Genomic DNA, 26144 nt, shown 5'->3' on the forward strand with positions numbered 1-26144 from the left:
ACGTAAGTTTCATTAGGGAGAGAACACTGACCCTGGACAAAGGGAACACATACATTTGATATCAAGCCAGTAGCTTAGAAGTGATGACATCTTTGCTGTGTGTTCTGTACCCTGTATTGTTACATTCAAAGTTATAATTCAAATATGACAACACAATATCTCTGCATTCTGTACCTGCACTGTGCATGCTTTAGTGCTCACTGACTTCCTTAAATCTGCTCTGTGAAAAAATGTAACCACAACCCCCCTCCCCTGCTTTTAAAATAAATGTTTAAAAACTTAGACTGCTTGGCTACAAAATACACTCAGACACAAAGTCATCTGTGTGGTTGTGTCTGTTTGTCACTCGCCTTATCTCTGTTCACCGACACTTCGAGAACCCCCGTTCCCAAAGACCTATGCCCGACTGAGCCGGTCCATGACATGTGGTGACAGACATCTTTAATCTCGGCACATGGGAGACAGAGGCAGGTAGATCTCTATGAGTTTGAGGCCAACTTGGTCTATATAGTGAGTTCAGGGCCAGCCAGAACTACATAGTGAGACCCCATCTCAAAACAAAACAAAACACAACAAACAAACAAAACTTTAATTAAAAAGCCGCAAACCTCTCTGAGGGGAGATTATGTTCTAAAGCAGTATACTCCATCAGGCATGTGACATGACGTTGTCATCTACAAAAATTCATGCTTGACAGCCATGTTACAAGAGAAACCACCAAAACAGCCTCATGTTTTAAGTCTACAATTTGGGGTTCGTCTACGTAATATCTATCCTGGTGTGCACTCAGCCCATGGCCACAGCTCGCATAAGCTTGCTTGTGTCTAGACTGATCTCCTAAGTAAGTATTTAGTCTGAATAAAAACATCAGAGGCCCCAGAAGGGCTTTTAGAAGGAAAATAGAAGGTCAGAAGCACATGGATTAGGAAGTAAACTATTACTGATGTAAGAATTATTTCCCATCTTGAATGTAAATTAGCTGTAATTAAATAATTTCTATGGACAGGAGTGGTGCCGTGTCTGTAATCCCAAATCTTGGGACATAAACTGCAGGATTACAAGTTTGAGGATAGCCTGGGCTATACAGTAAGTTCCAGGCCAGTCTGAACTATATACATATAGTAAGACCCTGTCAAAAAACACAAACAAACACTCCAAATGGAACAGAAGTGGATGCTTCCTGAAGTGGCATCCCATAGTACCTTTTGAAAACAATTCTTATGTTGCTCAGGGGGTGGGGGCTAGGGGTGGGGGACAGGGGTGGGGGATAGGGGTGGGGGGTAGGGGTGGAGGATAGGGGTGGAGGATAGGGGTGGGGGGTAGGGGTGGGGGGCAGGGGTGGAGGTTAGGGGTGGGGGATAGGGGTGTGGGGTAGGGGTGGAGGATAGGGGTGGGGGGTAGGGGTGGGGGTTAGGGGTTGGGGGTTGGGGTGAGGATGGGAGGTAGGGGTGGGGGATAGGGGTGGGGGTAGGGGTGGAGGATAGGGGTGGTATCTGAAAGGCATGCATGGTTGATATGCATGAACCTGAACGAGGAGGGATGCTGGGAACAGATAACCAAATCTACACCTGTCTGTCTTTGCTTTATATTGGCATCATGTCATCATAAGTAACTTACTTTCTTTGCATGATTTTGTATGGTTTATATTTAAAATGTCACATTTACATGAAAATAAAAACTTTGTAGTAAAGCTAAAGAAGTTTTAACATCAGAGAAAGGAAAGAAACAGAATAAGCAAGTGGGGTTCTTAGTCCAGCTTTATTATACCTATGCTGTCTTATTTCACTGTTTGATTAAAGTGTTTTCAGTTACATTTTAATTTATCAGGTTAGTATTTTTAAAAGCAAATGAGTTACTACAATATTGGCATTCACTCTTCTGATGTTTGCCCAGGAAATTCTGGCTCTACATCCCTCTGAGGCTCAGTATGCCAGTAAAGTGAATAGAAGCAAACCTTACCTTTGAATTTCTTACTTCTAAGGACAGATTCTGAGGAGCAGCACTAGGAACTAGACAGATTAAAAAAAAAGGGGGGGGGGATAGAAACAAGTCAGTCATCCATATAGCACCCATTATGTTCTTGTTCTTGGTGAGTCTGAACGCAAATGAACATCTCCAATACTAATTATGTGACTAGAAAGTCTCAACCCAGCTAACACTGTCTTATGTTGATAGCTCTAGGGGATGAAGTGTGGCCACGCTTGAGTCATGTTTTAAGGTAAGCCCTTTCATATGAGCATCCACCCTTACCCAAATCGGGCTATAAATCTGGAAATCAGATAGTGTCAGAGATATAGAGAGTGGCTTTGAAACACTAGACCAGTGGTTCTCAACCTGCAGGTCACGACCCCTTTGGGGGTCAAACAACCCTTTCATAAGGGTCACATATTAGATATCCTACATTTCAGATATTTACATTACAATTCATAACAGTAGCAAAATTACAGTTATGAAGTAGCAATGAAATAATTTTATGGCTGGGAGTCACCATAGCATGAGGAGCTGTGTTAAAAGGCTGAAGCATTAGGAAGGTTGAGAACCACTGCCCTATATGCTAATCTTTTCTAGACTTCGGACGTATTCTAAAACTTAAACATGTGCTGAATGCCCACTGTGGGAAGAGCCACATATTTTCTAGAACCAAGTCTAATAAATGTGGCACGAGGCCATACTAGGTAGTAATAATACGGATCAAAATGAAAAGATGGCTACACATCAGCAAGTTTGGCTTTCTTGGAGACTTCCTAAAGTGGTTTAGAAGGCAATTCTCAAGAAGAGAAAAATATTTTAAAAAGGAAAGCTGCAATAAGTGAATTGTCTGGCTTCCCAATGCAGCAGCGTATCAGACTGACAGCATGCACTTAGATGTGAAGAGTTTGGGTATCGGGGTGAAACAGCTGCATGACTAAAATACACTGGAACTTAACACAAGAGCATCCAAAAGTGATGGCGCACATGCCCTCCCACATCTCCCTCCACGCGATGACAGACAGCAAAGAAAGCTCAAGCAAACCTAACTAGGCTGCCTTCTACCCATCCAATGCTAATTCTAGCCCTTCTTACCTTCCGCTTCTCTATCATCTGGTGACCGCATATCAAAATAAGGACCTATTGAACTGAATGTGCCTTGTTCCCTGTTCTAACTTGTGCCTTAGAAAATTACACGGGTGTCACGTCAGCGATTCAGCTGTAGAGGTCTAGGGTAGACCCAGCCTGTTCTGAAAACATTTCCATGTTGAGAAGTAACTTACCATACAGACGTTGAACATAACTTGTGATTGTGTCCCCACCACCCTCACGGCTAAGATTTGTTGTAAGCTACTATGCGGCAGGTAGCCATTCCTTACAGCACTCTCACAGGAATGTTTCCATTTCAGGTGTAAGTTATTTACAGATGAACTTCATGTAGTTTACTTGATCAGGTATTCCTTTTAGTTGACCTAAGACCTGGGATTTCCCTTACTCTTAAGTGCTGCCTTAAACCCCTATGTTAAGAAACTTAGCATTCAGTTTCCATGGTACTGTGATCGGTAGGCCAACCTATCTAAGTAGAGTTAAAATTTGGCTTACATGTAGACTTAAAAGGCTATAAAAGCCTTTTGCTCTCAAAATTTCCCCCAAATCATGATGAACTGGCTTATGCAGTTGGGTATTCCAACTGTAATTTGTATTTCGTTCCTCCTTTTTATTTGAAAAATTGTCAGCTCCAAAGGAAATAGAACAGTACAATGAATATTGTATTCTCCCCTCCTAGTTTCACTAATTACTAACATTTCGCAAAATGTACTTTATTTTTTCCATTATAAGCATATAATGAAAAATTGTGGGCTGACGACATGGCTCAAAGATTAAAAGCACTGTTTGTTCTTCCAGAGGTCCTGAGTTCAATTCCCAGCAACCACATGGTGGCTCACAACCATCTGTAATGAGATCTGGTGCCCTCTTCTGGTGGGCAGGCACACATGTGGGCAGAATACTGTGTAAATAATAAAATAAGTAAATCTAAAAAGAAAAGAAAAGAAAAGAAAGAAGAAGAAGGAGGAAGAAGAAAGAAGAAGAAGAAGAAGAAGAAGGAAGAAGAAGAAGAAGAAGAAGAAGAAGAAGAAGAAGAAGAAGAAGAAGAAAGAAAAAGAAAAATTGCATATGCACAGGCTTATCTACCACATATTATTTCTGAATTATCTGAGAGATGGCTGCAAGCCACTGACATAGGCCCCAACAAAACTAAAACACACCAATCACATTTGAAAGCTGCAATTTTGATAAAAATGATATTAAATATACATAAATAACATGTCTAATATTTTGCATGCTTAATACTAAACATATCTAATAAGTGTTCTGGCACTGTCCTATATAGATGTTTGTTTCCAGTATCTAGGAACCAAAGATCACACATATTTTATGGCCTGTATCTTACTCTTCTTTAATTTTGATGATTTTTCTGTAAGATTAATAATACATTTTAAGAATTGAGGCCACCTTTTAAAGTTAAAAAAAAAAAAGGTGCACAACTTCTCTCAATTTGACATGTCTGCTTGCTGCATCATGATTTAGACTGAAGTTAAATGTTTTGGGTAGAAAACTCCAGAAGCAAGACTGTGTCTTTCTCCATGGAATATAAATCAGGTTACATATGTCTGATTCTTTACTAGTGATGTAATGTTTGATCATCTGCTTAAGACAGTCAAACTATAGCTTTTTAATATTTAAATATAACCGAAACCAAACCAAAACAACAAAAAAGCTGGGTGTGGTGGCACATGCTTTTAATCCCAGCACGTGGGAGGCAGAGGCAGGAAGATCGCTATGAGTTCGAGGCCAGCCTGCTCTACAAAGAGTTCAGGACAGCCAAGGCTACACAGAGAAACCCTGTCTCAAAAAAGCATAAAATGGTCTGTGCTGTACAGAGGCAACAGAACTTCCCTCCACAAAAGACAGTACTAAAAACACCGAGAACCCATTTAATATTAGACACCAGGTGCTCTGTGCTTTCTAGTCAAGTTTCATATTTTATAACAAAGCTGGTGTTACAAGAAATTTACACGTAAGAAAAAATACTCAAAAAAGTTAAGTGACTTGATCAGCAAGAGGTACAATGAGGATACGAACAGACTTTTCTTCACATCAAAGCACATGATTTTACTAATGATTAGGGGTACTAAGAATGGTATTTTGTTGCAAAGAAAAAAAGCTCACCATCTGATAATGTTCGAACAGCAACATCTTGTGTGGAGACTCCAGGACCATGTTTATTGTAAGCCACCACTCGGAAACTATATTCTGTGTATTTTTTCAGCCCATTAATGGTGTAGGAGTGACTTGAAACATCAACATCCTTGAATGAAATAGAATACTGTTTGTGTACACACACACACATACACACATACATACACAGACCACAAGCCAAAAGAAATACTACAAAACAACTAAACAAATTCTGCACAATACGGTTTTAACTCTCTTACAGAATATGATTTATAGTAAAAGCAGATTAGTTAATCATAAATAATAGCAATTTATTTAGAAATATTATTTAATGTTTAGTAACTCTTCCTGGTAAAATCTACAAAATAAATATTAGTACAACAGATACCACTAACATTTAATTAACTATTTATCTCCCCCACCTATGATTTCTTCAACTACCCTCAGAACTTCTTAAGATTTTGGGGTGAGGGGTACAATACTGGCATTATCTGTGTATACTAGGCAATTGTTCTACCACTGAGCTGTATCTCTAAGCCCTTAGTTTTTAGAAACCAGTGGTTAAAAAAAGAAAAAAAAAAGTTAAAAAGTCATTTTGTACCTGTTCTTTATCAGTCCCTTTTTCCATGTAGTACAATTTGTAATTCTGAATTTCCCCATTGCCAGACAATGGTGTTTCCCATGCGATAGTGACAGAAGTAGGTGATGTTGCATAAGCTCGGATATTAGGTGCCGGGCCAGGGAGCTGAACTGAAAAGAAAATTTAAAGAGATCAAGATATCTATCAGATTTATTGCAGTTCATAATAGCCACTCTCAACAATACTGTTATAATGACCATGTTTCAGGAACAATAAAAGCTAAAAAGACAACTGATTTGATTGAAGTATTTTTAGGATACACACATTTTCCTTTATATAACTCAAAGCCACAAATGAAGTATCTTCAATGTATTAAAAATAAGAAAAATAAAAAATAAAAGAACTCTTGTGCCTTTTAAGCTCTCAGAAGTACATGTGTGTTATACACTCACTACTACGGACCTGTATGGAAGTGGTATCTCTTCTATCGCTTTCTACCTTTAATTTTTGAGACAGGGTCTCTCACTGAACCTGAGCCTTACCTGTTTCAGCTAGGCTGAAGGATCAGAGCTCCTGGGATCCACCTGCCCCCTTCCGCATCCCTTGGCTGAAGTTGCAGTTGTGTGCCTAACTTTATGTGGGTGCTGGGGAATCCAAATTCAGGTGCACAACAAATACGGTACTTGAATCACTGAGTCCTCTTCCCCAGGCCCAAATTCTTACTTTATAGAGGGACAAGACAACTCAGAAGAGCAACTACCACTGGAAGAGATCTTTCTTCTTTGGGACACTAAGCAGGCCCTGGGAACAGAGATGGGCAGAAGCCTCCTTCATAAAGAACTCCCAGTTTAGCACAGAAATCAGGCACATTAAGTAAATCCTGACAGACTCATATGGTAGCTGTATGAAACAGTCGGGAGTAGAGTATTCTGCTGTGTGGAGAGTTGCTTAGAGAAGGGAAGAGAAGGGCTGCTGAAGATTTCTTGGTATTACAAACAAATGGTTTCCTCAGACATCAGGGAGAAGATTATTTATCACTGGGGCAATCAGGGTGATAAGTGGAAAGAACGTATGTGATTTGTATGGTTGTACCACAGAACAGGTGCAGGAGAAATAATGTTGGAAACAACAAGAGCCAGACAGAGCAACCTTTGATGTCCTGCTATGGAGTTTAGATTTTCTCTCACAGGCAGTAAACATGAACATGAACAGTCAGATCCACGTTTAGGAAGGATATATGGACACATGCATGGCACAGAAGCAGCAAAGCAACAAAACCAGTGAAAAATATATATCATCCTCCTGAGTAATAGCCGCCCATTTACCTAATGGTTACAAGTTGAACATTCAATAAAGTTAACATATTACATGTTTCTTTTCTTTTCTCAGTTAATCTTAGCACTAACCAAATGAGATGAAAAGTATCCCCATGAATTTTGTCTTTCCAAGTGATGGGAAATTTATAATGGTGGAGCCAGAAATTGGTCACTTTTTGAGTCTAAAACATGACCTCATGGAGATAAGTAAGGCGACTAGGACAGAATTTTCAGGGGGGTGGCTGGTCCTCTGTTGGACCCTGATTATCTTCCACAATGGCTCATCCATCAACACTTTCAGAATATTCTTTTCTGGCAAGAGTACACAAATCCTAGATGGCTGCTCAGGCTTATACTTTGGAAGGCATTCTGTATTTGAAAATAAGCTTTCTAGTACTAATGTTACTATGACAGATACCATTAGATTTAAGGCCAAGGAAGGGAAAATGTTTTTAAAAACTGGCTTTCTCAAATAACAGTACTATGTCATAAGCTTTGATTTGCCACCCAAGTGGAAAGATCTGAGTGTAGTTACTTTAACAGTTATTTGCTTTATTTAGTATTGAATCATGCTATTTGTTCAACGTTGACAGCACAGTTTGTGTAGCCAGATAGGTGGGGTTTGTGACACATCTGCTGCTGTGGAAAACTTTCTTCTAACTTAACTAAAGAGAGAGGAAAACAGAATAGTTCACAAATCCTCTTGACATCACTTTCAGTATACTCATTGGTTAAGCTCAGGTAAATATGATCCTTTAAGAAGGCACTAATGATTCTTTCAAAACCAGACGTACAGTGGCATAACAAACCGAAGTTTTAAGTTGGCTTACTCCTCAAAGGCTAGTTTAACATCATGCCTCTCCACACACCCCACACCTTCAGGAGGGGCAAGTCCCTCTTCACTCCTGGCATCTGTTGTCACATGTTACAAATGTGAAATGTCTTCATCAGCACCAGTTGCTCCTCCTGCCTATCATCTCATTTAACTGCTCTTTCCTAACCAAAGCTCTTGAATTATTGTGCTGTGTCTCTCCATGTGACGGCAGCACCTCACACTACTGTCCCTGGTACTAGGTTGTAAATTCCTTGTAGACAGAGTTCAAGGCCTACTATTCTTTATGTTTGAACTGCCCAACACAGTGAAAGGCACACAGTAGGTACACAATAAGGACACTTTTGCTTATGTCTTCTCTTTTGCTTCTAAATTTGACAATGACTCTTCTAGTTCAGTGGTTTTCAACAATTTGATCACAAAGTCTGAAATGTTCATGAAAGCTATAGTCTTTTTCCAAGGGGGAATGTGGATATATATAGACACACAGGTATTTTCATTTTCAGAAGGTTCACAGCCCCAGGACAGACTTCTGCACCAGATCAAATCTAGTGGACCTTCCTTCATTTTCATCATGACTCACTTTGCATGTGAACTGTTTGATCCTATTTCTGGGATTTGGGTCATGCAGCTTTCTTCTCCAAGAATGCTTGTGCTATGTCAAATGCTTTAAGGTCAACCTCAGGCCCCATCTTTCCTAGGATCCTTTCTATGTGTTTTTTATATAAAATCCTCTTTGTTCTGAATTCTAGTCCAGTATCTCTCAATTATGGTGCCTGCACTTAAAAGCTAATGAAGAACAATGAAGCCTGAAATCTAACAGATAATTCCTATATTTAATTTGAACATAGTCAACTATGAAATTTAGCACCTCTTCCTCTGTAATAGGAATGCATTCACCTTAACTCTGCACATTCCTCATGGCTCCTGCGTTCTTGCCTAGCACTGATTCATGTTCTTCAGTATCCATCACTATGTGACCAATATTTATTACTGCTTACCCTCAAGGACAAGTCTTATTTACTTATTCACTCACTTTATATCCTGGTGGTATCCCCACCCCTCCTCACTTCCCAGTCCCACCCTCCCTCCCTCTCCTCTGTCCCCTCTCCCTACTCCTCAGAAAAGGGGAGCCCCACCCATCTCAGCTCATCAGGCTGTATTAGGACTGAGCACAGCCTCTTTCCCTGTGGCCTGGCAAGGCAGTCCTGCCAGGGGGAAGTAATGGAAAAGCTAGCAAGAAAGTCCATGACAGAGAGGGGTGGGGGGGAGAAAGAGAGATAGGGAGAGACAGACAGACAGAGAGCACGCCCCCTTGCTTCCCTCAACAGAGGACCCACATGAAGCCTGAGCTACCCATCAGCTTAGGGGGCCTATGTCCAGGACAAATCTTATTTGTTTACCATCTGTATCTCTAGTATTTTGCATAGTACTCAGTATAGGAGGCACTCAAATATTTGATAAGTAGTTTGCTATAATATTTTTAAAAAAACCTGAAGGCTCTTAACTTCTTGCCTATATTCCGTCCACTAGAATTCAGAAGTTTCTGAATTCTTTCTATTCCGTAATTGGTAAATTCATTCTTCTGAGCTCCCAGATAGGGAGTTTCTACAAATGTATCTCACATACTCCCTACTAAAACAAAGTTGTTTTTATTTAGGCTCATGAACACAGAAAAGCTAGTGTAGGTACAGTAAATATTAACTAGAGAACATTTTGAGGAAAATATGGCTTGTGGTGAGAAGTGAAAGCTCAAAAATTTCAAGAAGTAAAATATTATATTTCTTGTAAATTCAGGCCTATAGTTTACAAACAAAAGTTTAGGAATACAGGAAATTTATAATATAAATCAACCTGACACTTGCCTTAGTCACAGAAAACCTTAGACAACAATCAGAGGCAACATTATTGAGCCCAAAAGAATGCAGATCCAAAGTAAAAGCACCAAGAACTTCTAATTAGTAAGGTATGCTAACATAGGGCATGCTAGTGGGCAACAACTATAAATAACCACTTATAGACGCTATCCATAAAATAAGCAAGATATATTAATAAACGCAAGAGAAGGAATGAGGTGATGATGTATCTCAGGATCCAGATACAAGAGTACATAGGATCAGAAGAAAGGTTGTTCAAGACTCCTGAACTAAGCCTTAAAAGATCAGTGCAATATAAACATGAAGGGAAATAGAAATACACTGTCCTATTACTTGCTATGTTCAACAGAAATTCAATTTCCCATTTAGAAGGGGCTTGAAACCATCATGCAAGACCAAAAGCTGACAGGTCTCCAAATAGTCCCCTTTTGGGTGAGGCCAACGGACAAGTGAAAGACTTACCCTCAGGCTGTGTTTCTACTCGTAGAGGAGCTGAACTCTCTCCAGAGCCATGTTTATTTTGAGCCATAACTTTGAAGATGTACACAGTTGCTGGCATTAAGTTTTGAATAGTCACCTGCATCTCTCCTGGCTGACTGGTATTCTCAACACGCTCCCTTTGGATAAAGAAGGGTTTGGAAAGAAACTGATCAATACAGCATAGTTCTAAATAGTTTCAATTTCTGGCTCATATGAAAAATCTAGTCATTAAGTCACTTACTTTCAAAAGTGAATGGGTTACCAGGCAGAACAGCATATGGAGACTGGCAGAAAAGTGAGTTATAAATACCCGGCAAGCTATGGGTGATCTTGCTTAAACATTACTGATATCACTGATTATAACCAAATACACACATACAACTCAGCAGGGTGTGTGTGTGTGTGTGTGTGTGTGTGTGTGTGTGTGTGTGTGTACACATTACAAAGAAGAGGCCATGAATTGGAAGGTGGCAATGGAAGAGTTCCAGGGAGGAAAGGGAAAGGAGAAACAATTTAATTAAATTTTCATTATTTCATTAAAAATTTTAAAAAGTGATTCAGTAAAACAAAGTAGTCACAATGTATACAGAGGTTGTTACATTGTAATTGGCTAGGTCACCTGAGAAGAATATTATAGTAATAAATATTAATGTTTAGCAATACCTAAGACATACAACAATACTATTTTGTCTTTGTCTAAACTTCTAAGTTACCAGACTTAGAGGAAGCAAATCAACTGATTTCTTGAGGTTTCTGAAACTTGTTTTGATCACCGATGACTTCATTTAATGGGAAAGACTGTTTTCTCTAAACTAAAAGTTGTAAAGAGCACAGCCTATGACTCACCTATAAATAAAAATTTAAATGATATCTCTCCTAGAAAAACAACTGGGGATGGTATTTTACTTGAAACTGAAGTATAAGACTGTCTCATTCATGTTCACATACTATACAAGCACTAAGCAGAATGCTCACACACAGGAGATTCACACACATACAGAATAAAAATTTTCTTTCTGATGTGTAAGTCTTATATTGTTGAAATGTGTGTATCTTTTTTGTTTTTTCCTCTCTGAAAGGTGAGGAAGTTGGAGAAATCAGTGGCATTATTAAAAATCTGAAAAAATTTCTATAGAATCATTGCTATAAAAAGGAAATCAGTATAAGCATGGTTCCCAGTGGAAAACACCATCTGAGAAGGTTCCAATAGACTGGTCTATATGAACCAAGCTTCTCTTCAGGGGGAAAAAATGGCAATTTCAGGCCAGGAACCAGTGAACATAAGAAAAGACTATTCTCAGAATATCTGTGAGGCTACAATGGAGTTGAGGTTTGAATATTACAGCTCAATCAAATGAGAAAGAAAAAGGGATATTTTATATTAAAACAGTATTGAACAAGAAGCTAGGAAACTGAATTCCAGTTATGGCAAAGCTGTTAGCCTGCCAAGAGACTACGACCAAGTTAGCAGCTCTTTTTGGGATCTACTTTCTTTAGGTATTTAATGAAAGAATGAGACAGGGTGGGCAACTTTTTCTTAAAAGTGCCAGATAGTAGAGCTTAGAGGCAAAACACTTACTTACATAATGTTTTTAAAGTCACTATTTTAAAATACAGAAACAAGTATTAGATCATGAATCATAAGATAGCAGCTCTGATTTGGCCTGGTATCCATAATATGCACCCCAGAACTAGAATAACAACTCTAATGCTTTATCCATCTTGAAAATGATAGTAACAGTGGGAGTAACTCTCAACTCTTCATTAAAAAGCCAGTGCCAGAAAAGAACTGATGTTTAAAATAGAGGCTTTTAAAAAAGTAAAAAAGGACAAATATTTCATAGGTATAAAGGCAGGCAAGCAGGCAAAGGGCCCTCTGGACTACACAACTTAAGTTACCTAATAGAACTACTTATGACCAAGGCCTATAGTGCCATCTGGTGGTTGAATTTTTAAATGCAGAAGTAGAGAAAAATTGCCTCTAGGGCAGTGGCCTACATTTTTACACTGTATTCTTATTATACTGTGTAAAATAATTTATCCTTGTTTTTTAAATGATAAATATAAGCTCAAGAAAGTTGAATAAGCCTTTTATATTATAAACCAAAACAATCATAACATAGTTGTTTCATTTAGATTTCTTTTATTCCTTCATTGCTTGTATTCATAAATCAAACTTAATGAAGTAACAAAACTTAGCTTCTTTTTTTTGTTGTTCATTTGTTTGTTTGTTTGAGACAGGGTTTCTTTGTGTAGCCTTCCTGTCCCGGACTCACTTTGTAGACCAGGCTGGCCTAGAGATCTGCCTTCCTGAGTACTGGGATTACAGGCGTGTGCTACTGTGCCTAACTCAAAACTTAACCTCTTAAAGAATCGTCTTTAATATATTTATCCTATTCGCCCTACCCACGGTAGGTAGCTGCTCTTATCTTCATACAGGATAGCAACTGCTGTGCCTAGATCAACGTATCTGCTGGTTCTCTGGCTTCCCGCCTTCTTCTATTATAACCTCGAAAAGTGCTCTCAAAATACTGCTAACTACAAGCTGTTAATACAGTCAGAGGGCACAACTGCTCAGGAGGCTAAAGTGGTCCATTCTCCTTCATGCCCAGACTCTTGCTGGCACACCAACATTTGCTTCCAGATGTGCGTCTCATTTTTAATCTCATACTAACTTCTACCAGAAATTCTGGGTGAGGGAGAGGAGCTTTAGGTCTCACCATCCTCATACCAGACACGAAAATTGAACTCTTATGTTGTTGGGACTGTCACTGTAACTGTCTAGCCTAACCCACTTCTAGCTGCCATCATCAGATTTGTAAAATCTGAGAAGTTGACAAATGGCACTGGGACACACTGGCTCCAATACAGTGTAAAAGTGAATAGGAACGTGTATGTGGGCATTTAGGGGAGGTCTGAGGGTGTCACCTGGGTGTGACAGATTAAAAAACCAGGCATAATTATTTGATTGGAAATGTATTTAAGGCAGATGTATAAGTAAGGCAAAGTAGAAATAGTAGCAATAGTGTGCACTGTACATAGGACTAACTGGATGCCTCTTCCTTCTGTGAACTTACATGACATTTGCAATTACATGTCAAAGTCACCTGTAGGTAATTTGACACTGACACAGTAACTCATTCAGGTCCATGTGCTGCTGCTGCGTCCTTCCACTCTGGGTCTGAGTTTGAGTTTTGAGAGGTTTTGTTGTTTCACTTCTTACTTCTGTGCTGAGTGAATCTTATGAGGAAGTACATAGTTCTAGTGTTAGAGATACGTTTCAGTGGCAATGTTTACCCAGCACGCATATTGGTTTGCTTTGGAGTGAGTCTCTGAACTGCAGTCAGTAAACAGACCACGCTAGGCACAGTCCCTGCTGTGTCTGGATGCTTTCACTGAAACAGCTCTATCTGCTTTCTCCCATTATTTCAGAAACATAGAAAAAATACTAGGACTTCCATGTGTTTATATGATGATCTAAATAACATTAGGGAAGACATACTTCAATAATCTTATTTTCTGGACTGAAAATTGGTACAAATCCTCACAATAGGCAGGGTGACCATGATCAGGCAGAGGTGTCACTTACCTAGCAATCCCTTCCTTGGTGTAGAACACAGAATAGGTGAGATTGTCTCCATGAGGATCTGATGCAGGTGTACGCCATGTCAATTTGATGAAGCGGGTAGAGACCAGGGAGGCCACGACGTCCCGAGGAGCTGAAGGCAGTGGTCCCGTTGTGGCTGGTGCTAGATGGTCAGTAGTGGCACTGGTCAGTGAAGTGGGAGGTAATGTTGGGATGGCAACATCTTGTCATGTGCAAACATTGGGGAATATGAAGGGCAAACCACGACGGTTTTAAAGAGAACAGAAAAACAAAAAAGAAATAAACAAAACCACGATGGGAAATAAAATAAAAAGAATGAACATAAAAAAGGCCATTAAACTGAAGGCTAACATGCAAGCCTGGGGTAACTACAGCACACTAATGGGGATATTCAAGACACATCACTGTACAACAAGCAGATTTTCTGATTTAATAAGGGTCGTATGCAAGGAACAGGGAGGTGACAGCTGAAAGGACAGCAGTGCCCAGGTAGTTTTCTTAATACTGAAGACAGCATGCAACATCTGTCAAGCTTTGCATATAACTCTCATAGTTTGGTGGACCTCAGTATTTTCCACTTCACTAAAATATGGAAAGACCTCTCTATAACTATTATAATATATATAATCCTCATTACCCTCAACCGAGAGCCTCAGGGGAAAGTCTGGGGATGAGAGGGTGTATGACTTCACTGTAGAACTAGGCATGCTTTTCAGTGGCACATTCACCTTTAATATTAAGCTCTGTTTTCCATATTGGCAATATCCAGGGAAGTGATTTTCCTCATCTTGAAAAATTACACTTCATTTGTCATTATATCAATTCATTTAACTATAACACTTTAAAAACCTGAACCAAACATTCCAAGACCACAAAAACAATATAGGTGGCTTAGGGTCCTACCAGGGTCTTCATCTTAATATCATTTTCAACAGCTCTGCGCATGTGGTACTGGGTTGAAGAGAAAAAGCAGTGCAGGCACTAAGCATCCACAGCTAACCTGCTCTTCCTGAGGTGGCCTATTTCTATTAGTTCTGATTTTAGAAAGTTTACTCCTTGTATTCAATCTAAATCTTCCTTTTAGAGATGAAAAGTACAAGTTTAATCTCACATATCCCCTGAGAGAGGGTCTTACATTAAAAAAAAAAATACTATAAAATTCTTGGGGAAATTGGTAGCAAACAGGCAGAGAGGAAAACAATTTGTAGACTTCATTTCTTCCATATCCACCATTTGGTAGAGATTGAGCTCAGGGCCTCCAGTAGGCTAGATAAGCACACTTATCTCTTAGTTTTCGATTAAGTGGTAGGGCAATAGGGCAACCGTCTTCCAGAAGTACCTGAGCACTTTCCATATGGAACTCTGCCGAGTTGTAAATCATTACAACAATTCTGTAATCTGTCCTACCATATTGTCTCAATCTTACAGAGGACCTGGGTGGAGTAGTAAATCTAACTTTGACTTTTAGTTTAAAAGGCCTCTGAATTTAGCCAACAGGAGAATGAAAACATAATTTTCAGTTCAGATGTCACTTACTTGTGTCACTCTAGGCAAATCACTTACTCTTTCGTGCCCTCTCCTTTCTGTGTCTACCCCCATGGAAAAGTTAGTCTATTAAAATGTAAGATTATGAGATTTTTCTTCAGCCCCAAGTACACACTTTACTGAGATACATATCTTAATATGAAACAGCAATGCTCACAGACTTATAGGGCACTTCTGTTACTTAAAACACTTAGGTTTAAAATCAACCTATGTAAAGTCTTCCACAAAATTAAAATGTCTAGAAACTACTCTGAGACTTTTATAAATGTTCATCAGTCATCACAAGCCCAAAGCCTAAGTGAAACCACAGGTGCAATTAAATTCACTGTTTGAAAAATTGTGCTGTTTTGTTCCCCTTCTGCCATCAGAATTTATTCCCGAGAGTCAAAGATATGATCTCATTCTGCTCCAAAACTCCCCACAGAGTAAGCCTGGAAACCTCAAGCCTGGGTTCACAGTCCTCCTCCGGTGGAAGCAAATCTAGTTCTCCAGCCTAGGAGGCCCTGTTGTATAATGGAACACATCTTTCATGTTGTGTTCTGGATCTTCCTGGCTCACTGCACAAGAATGAGTTTTTCAGCTTCTTTGTTCACACTGTTCCCACATCTAGGGCAACAGACACAGGCCAGTCTGGGGCTGACAGCTTCACTTGACTAACAACATTACACATACCTGAAGCTTTTTCTGAAAATGGAAATTATTAAATTCTGTGCTGGGCATGTTGCCCTTGGTTAAGAAGACCCAATTATTCTAATTCGACACCTACTTAAATAAGTGAAGTAAGCTGTGAATAAGCACATTTAAATTTTGAGTACAAAATGTGTGTTTAAAAAAAAATTTATGATATATACAATGTTCTGTCTGCATGTGTACCTGTAGGCGAGAAGAGGACATCAGATCTCATAGATGGTTGTTATCTACCATGTGGTTATTGGGGATTGAACTCAGGACCTTTGGAAGCGCAATCTGTGCTCTTAACCTCAGACGTCTCTCCAGCCTCTCTGCGTGAGTTTATTTCTAAACTCCTTCCTTCAAGGGAGTGTCTTGGGAAAGGTTCTCTCTCTGTACCCTTTTGTTTCCTCATGTAAAGAACTCTACTATGTTGGTAAGTCCCAGGGACGATCATGGTGACATTGCTTAGGACCGGATGAGATCTACATGATGCATGACTGTCAACAGAGGTACAATTCCATACAGTGTTATGTGCCTGAAATGTCAGCAAATCTACCACAAAGAAAGGAGAGGGGCGGGACAGGTAAACATGGGAGCCTAGTGCTAAACACCTCTAACAGGAGAAAATCCTATTTTGTTTACTAACATAACACTTCTAAATATTAATGATAAATCCCTACCCCCAAGAATGGTAATCAGTTCTAGGCACCCTAGATTAAATACTAGCTAAGAGCCTGTACTACAGAGAGCCTACTGAAAAGAGCTTCTATGCCTGAAAACTGCTATGGTTGTTCAACCATGATAAGGAATCCATTTAATCAGTAAGCCAACTATAAAATAACTTACAACAAGCAGAGGTGTGCAAAGTAAAAGGACTAACGTTTTCCTTTCCCGTAGAAGGGCACAAGGGCCATGTACTCCGTAGAAGCACTATGGGAACCAGGAACATTAATGACGAAGGGGTGTCTTCTCAATGAGAGAAAAATCAAATGCATTCCATTCAGAAAGCTAAGAGTGGAAGTTGTTAATGACCTGGTGACATTTTTGCTATCTACAGAGAAAGATCTCACCCAAATGTCTCAGAATGTTTATCCCAAACTCTTCCCTCCCTAGACCATTACCCATTCTTAAGGGAGATGTCACATATACTGTAGTGAAGAATTAGGAAATTTTGGCTTCTTTAAAACAACAACAACATATTGTAAGAATGTGCTTTTGTTTTAACCCCAGGTGCAGGGACATGGGGCTGCTAGAATTAAGAGGATGGTTGTTCTGGGGTTACTATCAGCTTTCCCAACAGTCACATAGCATATGCCTGCTAATGCTGTGGGACAGGGTTATGGTAAGATAGGGGGGGGTAGGTGGTTGTTGGTCATTTAGGGAAATTGGCTTCAGTTTGTTAGTAGCCATGTTCAAAAAATAAACAAAAGGGAAGAAATTAGATTTGGATATTTTCCTAATCCCTCTCTCACCTCTATCTCTGTTTCTCTCCTACCTAGTGTTAGGGGGTGAAGCTGGGGTAGGGAGTTGGGGAAATAAAGAATGAGAAAAAGAAGAACCCATAAAGCAGCAAAGGTCAACTACAATGTACTTTATGGTCTGCTGACCTCTATTCTGATGGTCACAGACCACACTAGATTCTAGGACTTTTAGCTACATAACCCACCCTTATGGTCACATGTACTTTGTAAGGAAGTGTCTATGTAACCTCACCTCAAGCATTATTGAGCACTTGGAATTGGACTGTTTCCTGGAAACCTTTCGCCAGTTGTACTGTATTTTAAATATGCTGACAATGAGCCACCTGGCATTAGACTCCTAGACGTCTGATCCAGGTTGATGAAGTCAATTGGTTTTCACTCCCATCTCTTTGTGTGGTTGCTTCCCTGTCTGACACCTACAGGGACCCTTCACTTTCCACCCAAATATTTCTAGTAGAATACAGATGGTATCTTCATATCTTCCAAAATATTTCTTGGATTTCCTTTCTTCCTTGCCTTAGACCCTTCCCCTTTCTCCCTTTCCTCCACTTCCCAAGAGTCATGAGGTGAGCAAGCTCTGACACTCTCCCTGTAATTCACTGCCATAGCCCAAAGCAACAGAGATAAAAGACCATGAACTAAAACTCAAGTATGAGCAAAGACTAATTTTCTCCTTTCAAGTAGTTTACCCTAGGTAGTCTATCACAGCAATGGAAAGCTGATTAATACAGATGTCTTTATGTTTACACACATAAAGAAATGGAATAATGCCAAACATGTTGCTTTGCAAACTTTTGTATAGCACATGGCTTGAAGAGGCTGCCACATCTGGATAAAAACAAACTTCAACATTCCCAATGGCTACAAAGTATTTCCAAGCATAGAATCACTTTTATCATTCCTTACATAGATTGTTCAGTTAATTGGTTTTTTTGGTTAGTTATATTTTTCGAGACAGGGTTTCTCTGTGTAGCCCTGGCTGTCCTGGAACTCACTCTGTAGATAAGCATAGCCTTGAACTCAAGAGATTCACTTGTCTCTGCCTCCCATGTGCTGGGATTAAAAGTGTGTTCCACCATGCCTGGCTTAAGACTACTCACAAATAATAAACTGTTGTGGGGTCCACTTAAATCCAACATAACTCAAACACCAGGTCAATGCAGGTAACAAAAATTAACTGTAATCAAGCTACTACTAATCAACCAGGGCTGCAGAATAGACTCAGAGCTGAACTACAACCCTGAAGTGACGTTGTACAGCATGTTTAAAGGATGAAACCATAAAGCAAGAACGAGTGGGGATGGCTGTAGCATTGCCCAATCATTTTGACATAAGGAGGTTGAACAAGAGAGTTTTCATCAATTAGGATATGATTAGGTTCCTAGGCCTGGGAACATGAACTTAGTTTAACTCTGTCAGCAAGATGGAGAGGTTATCTTTGAGATGTCTTGACTCAGAAACTGTCTCCTTATAATTTGTCCCTGAGATATCTGGATTCAGACAACTGTTTCCTTACAACAGAAGCTGTTCAGCTATTGGAAAGTCCCCTGCTCCCCCAGGGTCTGGGATCTTGAACGTAAGTTTCTCCCTATGATTAAATGGAGTCTGAAAACAAAATGCTAGTACTTAGAATAAGTTTGCTTGTTCCCAGCAAAACAAGACAGCATAAATTTCATTAAAGTATTTTAAGTAAATAAAACCATATTAAGAAATAAGACAGATAAGAGAAAAGCAAATTTAATGGAGGAAATGCTGGGATTTTAAGAACTTCAAAGGGGCAGACTAACAACACACAAAATCAACTGATCTTGAGGAACTGTCAGTACATCTGGAAGCAGGGATGACATGTATAAGAGGAAGCACATAGATGCCTATAAAAGCAGCTTTGAAATTTCAAAATCCTCCAGAACATTTACAGTTAGGTAACTGGAGGAGATCTGGGGTTAGAGGTGACTACAGAAAGATTAAAAATGAAGGCAGAATGGAAGATACCACTTAATTCACACCATCAAGGTTAAGATGACCAAATAGCAAGCTATACTGATAGAAATCATGTACCCCGACACAGAAGCACTGAAAGGTCACTTCCCATGTGTACTTCTTGTACATGCAGAGATATTTACTATAAAATATAATCCATCTAGTTAAATGAAAAAAAAAAAACTTCAACTAAATTAAGAAAGTAAAAGTTATGACCCCAAGAATGGTTTACAGAGAGGCAAAATGTGAATAAGAATAAATATAATGAACTTTTCCTACTGTCTAATGAGAGGAAAGATTAGATTAACCCTAAGAGTGTTGAGGGAGAAAAATTTGTCTAAATATGTCAAAATTGCAAGAGTTGCTGAATAATAAATCAGAAAGAAACATATTGAGATAGAGGAAATAATGTAAGTAAAAAATTATTTAAAGTTGATAATTATCAAAGAAAATGGCAATAAAAATTTGAAAATGATACAGAAATATATGGCAAACAATGTAATTAAGAGAAAAAATTACAATCAGTATTAGACTAAGGGGAATTGAAAGCAAAAGGACTGACCAGGAGAAAAACAAGTGTTTCCTGATGTTAAGAACAATATGTATTTCCTTGGTTGTGAGACACACTTTCTCATGTTTTACCATCTGGAAGGTTGTATCTTAGAATTCCCCAGTGTCTTAGATTTTATGAACTAGTCATACATTAGGGAGGCAAGTCTTATCTCCTACACTAACAACACAGCTTTTGAATATATAAAGCAGCAAGCAGTAGCTCAGGAACTGACACATCATTAGAAAGTTCCTGAAGCAGACAAGTGGACAAAAATTAGGTAAGGCTCTATAGAATTTGAAAACATAACTGACAAGTTTGGTTTAATAGATATTCATTAAACAATTATATCTAGATAACAGCCACAGAGCTTTCATCAAACACTGGGTATGTATTAGATCATGAAAAGATCTCAAACTCTCATGAGTTGGAAGATGCAGAGCTATTAGCTCAATTAAGGAAATTGTTTGAGGAGCACGGAGGATACGGATTTAATGTATCAGTAAATCTAACAATTTTCTAGCAGTCTGAGGCTCAACTAAGTTGTTATCTGTGAACTTGGTACCCAGTCTCAATGGCTACAAAAGATTAACACACTTCCCAAATGAAGGAATTCAAGACTAACACAGTACCTATAACGCTCTTTTGTACAACTGGCAAACAGCCAGAAGACTGTACAGAGGATATAACATGACCAGGAACGCAGCTGTGTATTCTGAATACTTGCTTTCAGTGCAGGGAACAGAACTGTAAGGATCAACTCACAGATTTACAGCTCCTTCTCTGAAGAACTAACTCTTCACTGGCTGAGAAGTAACCTTCTGACCTAGGGACACACTCTGTTTGGTTATTTCTACTCTTGTTATGTGTATGCTCTTGCAGTGAACTGCTAGTTTAAACAATTGAAGGAAGTTATAAAATAAAATACTCCTCCCCTTCTTTGTGCAGGAGGGGTGTTTCAGTATCAAGGAAGTCAGCTGACTTTTTCCTGACATTTTAAAAGGTGTGTCAGATGTTAGTGACGCACCTACCTCAGCAATGAGCCCCACAAAAAGACAGCTTTTTTTCCATTCTAAACCAAAACGCTGTCTCCTAGATAACATCTCTACACCCCACAGGACATAAGACAAATGTGTAAAAATACTTCTATTCGTTACCCAATTTGACCAACAAAAAGGAAACTTTGATTTTGTTTCAATGAGCTTAATGATTTACATTAAACTCCAATCATGACAAAATTTCATGAAATTTGAAATCTGAAAGAACATTAACATTTTTAAGATTCAGCTTCAGAAACCAAATCCTCGCTGCTTTTTTTTAATCTCTTCACATTATGTATTTAAAAAAAAAATCAAGGAGTCCTAATAAGATCTTTTACAAAACTACTTTAATGGACTAAGATTTCTGAATATGAACTGAAGAGAACCCAAAACTTAGAAAGAAAGAAAAAAGTCACCACCTAACCCAGAATACAAGTAAAAAGCCTTCCTTTTACTTTACTAGTTGATGTGCATAATGCTCAGGTACACACTGCATAAAGGGATCAGACAGTAATGCTGGTGCCAAAAAAAAAAAAGAAAAAGAAAAAAGCCTGCTTTAAATATAATGTACACGTCTAAAGCATTAGGACAGTATTACAGTTCTTATGAGGCAAATATAGCATCAAAGTGATAATATTTTAAAATTTTCTCAACTGCATTTTAAATTATACTTATTTCAGGTAATCTCATAAACATATGTCAATTGGAAGATAGTCTCAACACTAACACTCTAAATCTAAAATGAAAAACACAATGATCTAGGATTGATACCACGTGAAATCAAATCTTTTAGCATCCAGATTGTCACTGATGCCTTTCTAACTCAAATGATATTCTGCCAATTATGACATTAGTGTATAATTTAGCACTTTTTAAGTATAGCTTCCAATTAAATAACATTCATACATACTATCCTTTTGTTATCTTAGCTCTGCAAAACATATTCCTTCTTAATAACAAAATAATAGCATCAAGTTCAAATTTAAGTTTGCTCTCTGAAAATTTCTAAGTGCATCTTTGAGTCTGGATAAGTCATCTGTAGGGCTTCTTCAATTTTGCTACCAAATATCATAAATAATTATTGGTCTCATAAGTTCTAGTCACAAAATCTATGAGTTTTGCAAAGATGAAATTCATGTTGAACATTAAATAAACTATGTATACTTTCAATGTGTCAACTTTACCAAAGGCACCTAAAACTAGCGCACATTATATTATAGCTCAAGCATAATGACCACAACCTTTCCTAACCCCGAAGGACTAAGGATTATGACCTTAGATTTATAAAACCTCTCTCCATGATACTAATTCAATAAATCAGAGATCTGGTTCTATCTTCTTTTGTAGGGACATTTACCAAACGCTTAACAAATTATTACTAGGTAAAAGTCTTTAACTACACAAAGAAATATTCTTGATACTACTCAGTTGAGAGCTTTAAATACCACATGTAATTGGTATTTACCACATGTAAATACCACATGTCTCAACGGAAAAGAAAAAGAATATAGGTTCCTGTCCGGAGCAGTCTAGAAAGTGGACTAGAAAGTCGAACCCCTACCCTGATCTACCCAATGGACAGGTCATTCTCCACAGTTATGTGGAAGAGTGGGGACTTTGACATGAGCTCTGGTGCTCCATATCTGACCACCTCCCCTTGGTGGAGAGGCCTGGTGGCACTCAAAGAAAGAATAAGCAGGCTACCAAGATGAGACTTGACAGCCTATGACCATATAGTGGGGGAGGAGGTCCCCCTCGGTCATAGACCTAGGGGAGGGGAATAGGGTGAAAGTGAGAGGGAGGGAGGAATGTGAGGATACAAGTGTTGGGATAACAATTAAGTTGTAATCTGAACAAATTAATAAAATTTTAAAAAGATGTTAAAATTTTTTTTAAAAGAAAAAGAATATAACTTGGACATTGTACTGGCTAGTTTTATAGCTAGTTAGTAGAGAGGAGGGAGCCTCAATTGAGAAAATGCTTCCTTAAGATTGGACTATAGGCAAGCCTATAGGGCATTTTCTTAGTTACTGATGAGGGAGGACACAGCCCACAGTAGATAGGGCCACCTGTAGGCTGGTGGTCCTCAGTTCTATAAGAAAGCAGATGGAGCAAACCACGGGAAGCTAGCCAGTAAGCTGTACTCTTCCACGGCTTCTGCATCAGCTCCTGCCTCAAGGTTCCTGCCAGGTGAGTTCCTACTCTCACTGCTTTTGATGGTGAACTGTTATACAGAGTTAAAGTGTGCAAAATAAACCTTTCCTCAAGTTGCTTTTGGTCACAGTGTTTCATCAAAGCAACAGTAACCCTAACTAAGACAGGTATTTTCCATACATAGGTCCTCTTATTCTTTTTAACATGTTTTAAAGTATTTTTTATTGGTTGTATTTATTTGGTCATTTTCAAATTTATGCTAGCTTAAATAATATGAACCTTTAAATGCCCAGCAATTATAGTTTCAAAATAAATGATTATTAACAGATTGTTGAAACATATGCTAAATTCTTTCTTTTCCCTTAGATGAGGCTCTATGTGTCCTAGGCTGGCCTCAAACACGCAATTCTATTGCCTTTGTCTCCTAAATGCTGGGATTGTAAGACAGTTCCATCACACCCAGGTAAATAATAACTTATTCTTCAGCTGCACGTTTAAAAAAGGTATGTTGTTAATAAGAACTCAAAAACAAACAAACAAAACCCAACCAAAACACATCTCATTGTCTTGTAATAGAGTTCTATAGCAAAAAAAAAAAAAAAAAAAAAAAAAAAAAAAAGTAAACATGTTCATAAAATACCGGGAAATGTAAAAATCAGAAAAACACTATTTCTGCAACTAAAACATGTATTTCTGTGCACATAAAAGAACACATAAACTCCTTTGAATCTTTCAGGTCTCAGCTTGAGTATCACCAATTTAACAAGGTCCTCTCTTTAAAATATCTATCCTCAAAAAGTTCCTCCCGCCTATGTTTTAAGTGAACAGACAGGTATTTTACTACATGTGTGTTTGTGCACCACATACATGAAGTGCCCAGGGAGGCCAAAAGGTGTCTGACCGCCTGGGACTACAGTTACAGGCTGTGAGCTGCTATGTGGGCACTGAGAAAAGCAGGTTCCTCTGGAAGACCAGCCAGTTCGCTTAACCGCTGAGCCATTTCTTAAAAGACCCCATTTTAAAAGACAAGGGCTCATACAGTAAGTAGCTCAGGCTGTCCTAGAGCTTGCTGGGCAGTTCTAGCTAGCCTCGAATTTATGGCACTCTTCGGCCACCAGCTCTCAAGTGCTAAGATTAAAACGCATGCCCTACTCCCTTAATAACTGTTTATGTATGCATGGTGGCAGTGGCGTGTATGCAAGTATGTCTGTGTGTAGCTAGACTCATGTTGAGTGTCTTCTATTACTGTCCACATATTTTTTTGAGATGGTCTCTCAATAAACCTGGTGTTTGCTGATTCAGCTGAATTGGCTACCAGTAAGCTCCAGAAATTCCGTTTTGGCTTTTCCAGCACTGAGATTACAGGGACACATCACCACACCAGCTTTTTATGTGGGTGTTAGGGATCTGAATTTATGTCCTCACGTTTGTATGGCAAGTACATTACTGAGTGAGAAATTTCCAGACCTAGAACACCAATAATTCTTTATCAGAGAATACTGGTTATTTGTCTTATTGGTGGAACAAATTATTAGTACATAATGAAAATAACTCAGAGAAAGCAAGATTTGCTTTAGCTCAGTTTCATGGCAGAAAAGGTATAGCAGCTGAGATCCCAAGAGGAAGGGGATCTTAGGATCATTCCCTCGTATCTTAGGATGCCTACAGCTCTAGGGAGGGTACCAAATCCCTCTATCTACCAGCCTTTCCCCACGTTTGAAAGTCCCACGACTTCCCAAAAGGATGACACTAGGTTAAGACAAGTGTTCAAACACATGTGCCTGTGGGGGCTGACTCTATATTCAATCCACAACATAAAGCATTCTTTTCATTTCATTTAAACAGACACAAAATCTTTAAATATTTTGTTTTTATTTCAGTTGCTTGATGTCTCTCTATTCTAACAGATAAACGTTTTATGAGGGCAGAAGACCATGCCTGCTTCCTGGCTACTTAAACCTTACCACTTAGCACAACCCCATACTTCTGTAAGGTATATGGGATTTTATCATATATATTTACTGAATTACTTTGTAACAAACTACATTTGTTAACAAGAGCTAGCTCTAGAAAGTGAGACCAGGGAAGGACTAACAGTACATTTACTTTTTTATAAGTCAATTACATGGTCTTATTTTTGACAGTGAACATGTGTTAGGCCTTTTTAAAAATAATGCAAGTTTAGTTTTAACTAGACATTTCAGATGCCTTTCAATCTGGTCAGAAAAGATTATTTTTTTCCATTTTAAATAATATAAATATGTTAAGTAGATTTTCTTAAAAAGTTCTACTTAAAGACAGCTTTAAAATTTGCTTCATCAAGTTAGCTTTTTAACTTTATTTTCATCTGAGGGGCCAAAGAGAACTTAGTGTTAAAAGCAGGCAAAAACACTCATAAAATTAAATAAATAAAATCACATCTGACATTAAACATATACTCCTAAAATAATTACATTTAATGGGGTATTTGAAGTAATAAAGTAAAATACAAAAAATAATCACCCAATTTAATTCATTTTACAGAAAACAAAAAGCACAGAATTACAGAATTTGACCCCATCAATAAGTCAGGAACAGAGGAAACATTGGCATTAGATACATCTGTAATCTTAAAACAGCTCCTAGACACGAGGTGGGGGTGGTGGTACCTGACTAATCCTAGCACTCAGGAATGTGCGGCAAATGCTGTGAATCTGAGGCTAGTATGGGGTATGCAGTGAATTCCTAGATACAGTAAGCACAACTGAGAGTCACATTATATCAGTTATCTAGAGTAAAATTTTAAATTATAATTACTAGTACAAAAGTAAAATAATAAATTA

At 38.5% G+C, this 26144-nt stretch overlaps 1 protein-coding gene across 12 annotated transcripts in view; it reads right to left on the minus strand.

The window, feature by feature from the left end:
• NEO1 (neogenin 1) overlaps positions 1-26144 on the minus strand; it is a 156179-nt gene that overhangs the window by 45778 nt on the left and 84257 nt on the right. For 8 of the 12 annotated variants that reach the window (XM_084782358.1, XM_084782357.1, XM_084782362.1 and 5 more), the window contains 5 exons: positions 13883-14102; positions 10276-10430; positions 5810-5958; positions 5200-5338; positions 1960-2009 (listed from right to left, as the gene is read on the minus strand). In XM_084782358.1, coding sequence (XP_084638484.1) covers positions 1960-2009; positions 5200-5338; positions 5810-5958; positions 10276-10430; positions 13883-14102 — 713 coding nt within the window. The remainder of the gene's footprint in view (positions 1-1959; positions 2010-5199; positions 5339-5809; positions 5959-10275; positions 10431-13882; positions 14103-26144) is intronic. The other 4 variants (XM_084782364.1, XM_084782363.1, XM_084782356.1 and 1 more) reach the window with 1 other exon arrangement.

The sequence above is a fragment of the Acomys minous genome (assembly GCF_964271855.1).
Source record: "Acomys minous genome assembly, chromosome: 5".
Classification (NCBI taxonomy): Eukaryota; Metazoa; Chordata; class Mammalia; order Rodentia; family Muridae; genus Acomys; species Acomys minous.